Raw genomic sequence first — 8,672 nt, forward strand, 5'->3', positions numbered from 1 at the left:
TCATGCTTGTCACTTGAACATATTGATCCCATATTGCAAATGCTCTATTGTTTTCCTTTAAATATTGCATCGTTTTATAATGTTACTATTTGTTATCCTGTTCCCAAGCGCTAGCTTGGGTTGTAACATGACTAGATGTTGGATTAGGGATTGCTTAGCCATGCTTAGTTCAACTAGTACACAATGGAGGAATCACATTAATGCATAGACTTCAGATTCTAGTATTGATGTTGGATTAGTGCCACCGCTTTGGTGTTGGTTAATTAAAATATATTAAATGGTGGGCTGTGGGTGCATGGTTTTGATGGTCGCTGCAAGGTGGGCGTGATAGAGTTTGGATGGGCCCTGCGACGGCCTTTGCGGCTTTCGGATTCACCTAGGCACGAGAGGGGACTGCCCGCTGCCTTGCGAGGAGTGGGGGTGAAACCTGAGGTGTGGTGTGCTTGGTTAAAGGGGGTTATGCGAAGGGTCCTGTCACGGCCTCTTTCCGGTATGTCGTGGTGGCATGCCGGCGCACGGGAACATGTCGTGGGGCTGTGTATTGTGGGTACAGTTGTACATCGCTGATCAGAGTAAAAGTATTCGAATAGCCGTGCCCACGGTTATGGGCGGTCAACCAAATTCACCGTGATTAGTCTCACCCTAGTTTAGCTTAATGGAACTGATTAGTTCAGGTGGTAGTTTGGGCCTGTCTCAACGTGGTGTAGCGTTGAGCAGTGATTGGTTTAATATTGATTAATTATTACAACTGTTTTTCTGCTTTCAACTACTGTTTATAAATGCTAGCTTTATGCAAATGAACTCCTTTAGCCCTCCTTTAGTTATATCTTGCATCATACCCTCCATTCCGGTATGACTTGCTGAGTACAGTGGGTAGTACTCAATCTTGCTCTATCTCCCAACCCTCAGAGTTCGAGTATGTGTCCGATGGTGGTTTCTCCGAGGAGTAGGCTTCGTCCGTGCCGTCGAAGATGCCTGTGGAGTGGTGTTCCCGCTGCAATCCAAGTCAAGGCTTAGCTCCAGTTATCTTTTTTTTTCCGCTGCATTTATGTAAGAGTTTTATAATGTTTGTAAGACGTGGATCTGTATGTCAACTTTGTCGTTTGTGTACCATGGCCGATCCTGGACAGAGGTTTTAATGCACATTCTGCTTAAAATTCTATTCGGGAATTTCTGGGTGTGACATGAGTCCACATCCGTACCCACATCCACGTACATATCGGTCGCTTTTATATAAGGGTTAATTTGATCCATACAATTAGAAATACTACTATTTCATATAAATGTCACTACAATTCGTCTATTTGTAGCCGTGCCACTGAAATTTACAAAATTAGGACTGTGCCACTGCCGTCACGTTTTCCATCATCTCCTTCGTGCGTCCCCCTGGGCGGCGTCACTACTTTGTCTCCCCCCGCACAGGCCGGCAAGGACGACAAGGACGAGGTGGAGATGCTCAATCATGGTGGCGGCCTCGAGGTGAGCCATCCGCAGCGCGGCTAGGACGTTTCAGACAGCGCCGCAGGAGGTGGCCGTGGAGCAGACGGTGAAGGAGCAGCTACAGCGCGTGCTGGAGCGCATCACATTGCAGTCGCAGGCGCAACATGGGGACGGGGAGCTGCTTGTCCAGGTCTGGGTGCCGACATGGTGGTGGTGGGAGCGGCGGTGGGTCTAACGATGGCGGGGGACATACAACATGGGGACGGGAGGAGAAGGGCGGTGGGGAAGGGCTCGGGGGCGTCCAGGTACAGCTTGCGGTGTCCATGGTGAGGAGAAGACATGATGAGATTGGGTGGAGGAAGAAGAACTAGTGGATGTCCTGCGCATTGCAGCGGGATTTGAGAATTCTTACTGAGAAACATTATTGATCAATCTTTGTGTGTTTCCTTCTTTTACTCATTGGTTACGTGTTTTCTTTTCGACAAAATAATATGGATTACGTGTTTATCAAGTGGGCCGCTTTCGTCCGTTGGTTGCTAAGAAAGAACAATAGGCGGAGACGTCAAGGGAGAGGTTCGTTTCCTTTTTTTTTTTTTGCCAACAGCAAACTGGATACATGCGATGTTTGAAAGCCATCCGATCAATACCTGACAGTTAAAATATGTAGATGACGTGGCAAGCTGTGGTGTAAGCTTTATAACAATTATAACTTAGTGGGTATTATTAACTATATAGGAAAAAGAGATGTGCCGAGTGAGTCTCACGTGCAGACGAGGAAGAAGATGAAAAACGTGACTACAGTGACACGGTCCTAATTTTAAAAAAATTAAGTGATATAGTTACGAATAGATAAATTGTAATGGTATTTATTCGAAATATAATATTTACAATGGCATGGATCAAATTAGCACTTTATATAACCTCCTCATTTCATTTCAAATCAAACGAGATAATCTGATCCATTATCGCCCGCTCCATTCCCCATTCCCACCACGGCACCACCTGTCCCTGTCCCGCAGTCCAAAACGGCACCAAGAATATTGCTCCTACCTTTCCTGAATCTTCCTACCGTGCGTGAGCCGTCCCCAGTACCAGTACTCACCACCTACGCGGTCGCCCACCGCGCCGTCGCCGGCGCCGGTCAGCCCCTCACCGCCGCCTCCCGTTCGCCAACGACGTCGTCGCCGTCGGCCCTATCCCCCGTCAGGTACGCCCACGCAACGCCGCCCCCCCGTCTTGTATACTATTTCTCGATTTTGTTTTTCTTTTTTAATTTTATTTTAGCGAGCTCTATCCTCGCCCACAGCTCCGTCAAAGGCACGGAGAAACGAACAAACGCGAGAGAGAAAACAAGAAGAGGAGGAGGAGCCGACGCAACCGAGGCCCCAGTTCCGATTGATCTCCGGTTCCCAGATCGGCCAGGTTTGTCCTCCCCCCAATTCGCCCCCCTGAATCCTTCTCCCCCCGCCCGGTTTCGTCCTGATCGGTGCCCGTTTCGTGCTGTTCCGTGCGCGGATTAGGGTTCTTGCTAGGATCTTTGGGGGTGGGCTGGCGACCTGGTGTTGGGTGCTTGATGGGTTTGTTCGTTCGTGCGTGTGATCCGCCGTGGGAGGAAAGAGGAAGAGATTGTTCTCCTGAAGAAACCTTACCATTTCCGTTGGTGTTTTGATGAATGGATATGTTAGGATTGGTTTCTTTCTGTTATTCCCTGCAAGTTTCGTCAAGCTCAGCTTTGCGATTAGTTACTATGAGCTTATTACAATTTTTTACCTTTCTACAAGTTATTCATTACCGATTTTTGTACCTAATAATGTGGTTCAATTTGGGATTTGGAAGTATGCCTGCGATTTTGTCTGGTATTAACAATTTAGCTCTCAACAAGCAAAAGCAACCTTTTGAGGCTAGTTGCAGGCTGCAGCAGAAGCAGAGTGAATTAAGGGCATTCAAGTGTAAAGAACAGAGGGTATACTTAAAATCATTCTTATATTTTTAACAACTATTATGTCTCATGTGGTACTATAAATGGGAACTTAAATGAGATTAGTTGTTAATAAAAATTTCTGTAGGAAATATCTTTGCATTTTAGCCTGTTTTTCCTTATGTCCACTATTAAGGTTGGAATAGGTTAAACAGTGTACAGGTGCAAATCAGAACCTGAAATGCTGATAGTTACCTTCCCCGTACATTTGACTTTATGACCGGACGGTGCATTTCTTTGCTCCGAAATGCTGATGGTTGTCTTCCTCGTACTTCGTTAATACATTCCACCATTAACATGCATTCCTCATACCTTAGTAGCAACAGTTTTGTGTTTATGTGAAAATATCAAAGAGACATAATACACTAGTTTCCTGTCATGATATCTCATGGTTATTTTTTACACGTATCCATCCTATTAGAGATTTTTATATTATATCATCCTTTTGTGTGCCTACTTGATGTTTATGCCATTGTTTTGAATTAACCAGCAATGGCTTCATCTTCGGACCCATGGATGAAAGAGTACAATGAGGCATCTAGGCTTGCTGATGATATCAATTCCATGATTGCCGATAGAGGGTCTCTTCCACAATCAGGCCCGGAAATTATACGTCACACATCAGCCATTCGAAGAAAAATAACTATTCTTTGTACTAGACTGGATAGCTTGGAAGCATTGTTGTCCAAGATTCCTCCGAAGTCACTGTATGTTCTGTTGCTACTACCTTTTTCTTTATATAAAACTGAAGATAGGTGGAGTTTTTTCAATTCTGGCATATTTCCTTATGCTAAAGCCTAAATTTATTCCGAAAGCCTATATACTGGCAAATTTTGTACAAACTGTTAGCTAACCTGTTTACTTAATGTGACGTATCTTAAAATTGAATTTATCAGCTATTCTTTAAAATGGAGGATAATGATGTTTTTGCTCGTTTATAACTGATGTGTGGACTTCTGACGCCTCTGCTTCACCACCTATGGGGACCCAGACTAGATTTAAAATGAAATACTTCCTCTGTACAAAAATATATGAACTACAAAGGTAACTATATTTTGGGATGGAGGGAGTATTGTAATTGTATGATCAGGTTTTGTGTTATTTTTTCAATGACCTTAGTTGGTGTAGAACCATAAGAGCTTGTGTTGGTTGTGGAGCATGAAACCAACTATGCTAGAGATGTTATAAGATGCAATTATTTGGCATATGTTAGAATTTAAGGGCTGTGCATGTAGTTCCTGTTTGAAAAATATCCATTGCCATTATGGTAGGAAGATTGCACCTTATCTCTTACGTCAGTTGTAAGGACATGTTTTGCCTGCTTATGAGAAAGATATGGTGAACGCCACTTAGCAAGTTAATTAATGTGGTTTGCAGTATAGATATGCTGATAGAAAATGGTTTGTCATTAACTAGTTAGGATTTTTTTTTTATCGAAGTTATATTTTACTAATGCAGGAACCTGCACATTTTAACACTGACACATAGTTTTATATTTATATGGCATGGCAGTATGGTGTAATGGTTATTGGAATTTATACCTGCCAAAAGTTCTCAATTCCTTTACTTTTGAATTCATGCAGCAGTGACAAGGAGTTACACAAGCGCCAAGACACGCTTTCCAATTTGAAATCTAAAACAAAACAGATGGCAACAAGTTTTAACATGTCAAACTTTGCCAACAGGTGTGTTCTTCGTATCAGTAATGATCTTAGTATGGAATAATGCTGTACCAATGCTTTGGAGAAGTATCAATCCTTTATGTCATCCAAATATGGTCATGTAATTATTGTTGGGAACTTTTATTTCTAATGATCATAGTATCATACCAAATTTGTACTTATCCAATATAGGGAGGACTTGCTTGGTCAGAACAAGAAGGCAGCTGATGATATGAGCAGAGTTGCTGGTTTGGATAACCAAGGGATTGTTGGCCTTCAGAGGCAAATTATGAAAGGTGACAAATATGTCACTTAATTATTCCATTTTTTGTTTCCCTATAGCAGGATCTTTTGAATAATGGCATTGAAATTTCGGTAAAAGAAAATGATGGAATTGAAATAAAACATGAAAAAAAAAGGTGCACGAGACCCCTGTTTCTTTACAGTACATGCATTTTGTAATTGTAGGCACATATCATTTTATTTCCACAAACCACAGCAATTTGCATGGTGACTAACTGTTTGGCATATTTTACAATTTGCAGAACAAGATGAAGGTCTTGAGAAGCTGGAAGAGACAGTCCTGAGTACAAAACATATCGCTTTAGCAGTCAATGAAGAACTTACCCTGCATACGAGATTGATTGTTAGTACCTGCTATGACAGCTGTATGCATGCGTGTTTCTAAAACTAGATGATAATTGCTTTATATTCACCTATTGCAGGATGACTTGGAAGATCATGTTGATGTTACAAACTCGCGTCTTCAGGTGAGTCTGTTATCCTTCTTCGCTGTTGTTAATAGTAGAAGCTCTATAACTACTGTTTGTCACGAATTGTTTAACACTCACATAAATTAAACATTGAACGAACTTATTTCATCCAGCGTGTGCAAAAGAGGCTTGCAATTCTGAACAAGCGCACCAAAGGTGGCTGCTCATGCATGTGCCTGCTGCTATCTGTCGTCGCAATAGTGATCCTTGCTGTTATCGTGTGGCTTCTTATCAAGTATATGTAAAATGGATCCATGACGTTTGTTCAACGCATCACTTCTGCGCTACTCATCAAAATGTGCAGCCTTTTAAAGATGTACCATGGTTTTCATCTCGGCTTTGTTCTCCTGGGTGGAATGGTTTTATCAGTGTGTGTACGTCATATGAGGCCCTGGCATATATGCCCAACAATATGTCTGAGACTACCACTCACGTGGAATTTGTTGGATTGCAATGAGAAGTATATATATGTTTTTGTGTGTGGAGATGTAACTGCTGTAGCATTGTCAATCCTTGGCATGTGCATTCAGAAAGTGTGTGCGTTCAGATAGGATTTCATTTTTCTGTGATCGGTTGCTGTCGATATGTACAAGCTCAATGTCAGCCACTCGCACAAAATATGTGAAAAATTATAGATATGGCGATGGTTTGGGATTTTGCTTATTTGACAGGAATACTCTCTTCTGCAGCATGTAGATTCCTTGCTTACGCTCATTGATTCCTCCGTAATTTTGACATTCTAGCCCATCCATAAAACTTATTTCAAAAATAGGCTGTGATAAAAACTATATAAAAAAATATCTTTACACTGTGGGCTAACATCTCACCAGTAGGGATGAAAACGGTACGGAAACGGACGGAAACCATCTTTATCGTTTTCGTTTTCATAATTCTTTCGGAATCGGAAACCCCGGATACGAAAACGGAATCGAATATTATCGGAACCGAAAACGGAGCGAAAACGAACCGGCGTGAATACGGTAATAAAAATTTATCAGAATACAAAAACCCCTCAAACTGATAAATCCAATTCTCAAGTCTCAACGGTCGACAATTCATCATAAAACACAATCATATAAGTCCAATTGTTAAGTCTCAATAGTACATCACAAAACACAATCTATAGAATAAATTATCTATATTTAAGAGAGTAATGTTGTTGATAAATCCTAATGCATGAAAAAAATATTCTTATGTAACTTCAGATTTGCATAACAAATATTTTTTAAAAAATAGCAGCCAAACACCGTGATATTCACTATTTAGTGCTTAAAAAAATAATCCAGGATATTTCAATCACAAAATTTCTGAAAATTCCGAGAAAATTTTCAGAAAGTTTCCAACCGATTCAAAGTTCCGATGGAAACTGCCCTTATCATTTTTGATTCCGTTTCCGAGAAAATATTTCTGAATTTGTTCCGTTTCCGAAAAATTCTAACCGACAGATTCGTTTTCGAAAATAGGTCCGGCATCTGAAAAGTTTCATACCCTTTTTCACCCCTACTCAGCGCTAAGGCCTATGGCACCAAGACTTGTGATATACAATTTAAATAAAAGATGAACATGGTTGGTGGTGGCTGCCTTCATACTAGTGATCTGTGTTCAAATCAATCCTTGCCGTGCCACATTTTCAGTTCTTTTTTAATCCTGCCGTGACTTTTTCTCTAGCGGAAAAGACACAAACTTTTCAACTGAACCGCTTCAATATGTTGTACATGGTAATGCTCATCTATATTTTTTATAGCTTAATTTGGTCAGCGCCAGACCCTGCTACGCTGAGGCCCAAATCTTAGCGATGTTGGGCGTCAGCACCAAGGTCTATGGCACTAAGATTTGGTTATAGTTTTCGTCCGGTCTACTTATAGAATAAGTTTTTTGTGAAAGGGCTAAAATGTTAAAGTTTCGCTTGATTCCTGGAGTCACGCTCTACACTTACGTTGGAACTTGGCAGCCATTTTGCAAGGAAGCTCTAAGTTGCCGTATGAATAATAATTCCTCGTTTCATCGCAGCACATTACAGTGAGAAAATCTGAAGCTGATCTGTATTTCAAGAGTTTCTCTTTGTCACTTGCACGCCTCCTTTTTCATGATCGCTAAGAAAACAAGTAAAAGGTTTATCTAAATTTGTTCCTGAAAGTCAAACTCAAAATTCAATCACTTTATATTATAATCCAAGGCAGGGCCAAGCATAGCATAAACTTAGCTTTTGAATTTTGATAGTCTCATTCAATAATCTACGGTCATATAATTGGTAACTGCAGAAACTAGGGAAGTAGTTTTCAAGACACATAAAGAAAGTGGCATTTTTTTTTTTGAATCTAGAGAGCTTGTATTAACGATGAAAATAGGAATTATACATTCCTGGTCTAACAAATCAAGAATCACTGCATGAGCACATAATCTCTACTCGGTGCAGGACCTCGACCTCATTGTTAGCTGAGCAAGAACACGAGTCATACTATTAGCTTTCCTCTTTGTTTTTGTGTGCACCTCGACATTTTGGAGACATTAATTTCATCACACCCTTTGTTTCAGAAATTGTTCCTGCCCAACCAAACCGATACGGTAGCTTTTTCACAAGGGCTGTTGCGACATCAACATTATCAGTCTCCAAAATTATCGGCATATGCACCCAATCAATTACCGCATACAAAGCCTTCTAAACAGACTAGAAAATCTCTTCTATACCCCAAAATTTTTAGCTAATTCTTTCTATGTCTCTGAATTTTGCTTACTTCTTTGTATACCCCAAAATTTGATTTTGATCTCTTCCATACCCCTCCCGTCAGTTGACTGTCTAATTTCTATAAAAATAACCAT

General features: G+C 40.9%; 1 protein-coding gene across 5 annotated transcripts; it reads left to right on the plus strand.

Annotated features, from left to right (window-relative positions):
- The first annotated feature begins 2,497 nt into the window (after positions 1–2,497).
- Positions 2,498–6,344, plus strand: LOC4345157 (syntaxin-52). Of its 5 annotated transcripts, XM_015795494.3 has the most exons (9): positions 2,498–2,647; positions 2,747–2,862; positions 2,961–3,403; positions 3,909–4,125; positions 5,002–5,103; positions 5,272–5,375; positions 5,625–5,725; positions 5,805–5,849; positions 5,966–6,344. In XM_015795494.3, exons 4-9 carry the CDS (start codon positions 3,911–3,913, stop codon positions 6,095–6,097), a joined length of 699 nt encoding a protein of 232 aa, XP_015650980.1. In that variant the 5' UTR covers positions 2,498–2,647; positions 2,747–2,862; positions 2,961–3,403; positions 3,909–3,910; the 3' UTR covers positions 6,098–6,344. The 5 variants fall into 5 exon arrangements, with proteins under 5 accessions (XP_015650980.1, XP_015650979.1, XP_015650981.1 ...); XM_015795493.3 differs by lacking the exon at positions 2,961–3,403 and having other exon boundaries at positions 2,725–2,862; XM_015795495.3 differs by having other exon boundaries at positions 2,961–4,125.
- Positions 6,345–8,672: the final 2,328 nt, after the last annotated feature.

The sequence above is a fragment of the Oryza sativa genome, chromosome 8 (assembly GCF_034140825.1).
Source record: "Oryza sativa Japonica Group chromosome 8, ASM3414082v1".
Classification (NCBI taxonomy): domain Eukaryota; kingdom Viridiplantae; phylum Streptophyta; class Magnoliopsida; order Poales; family Poaceae; genus Oryza; species Oryza sativa.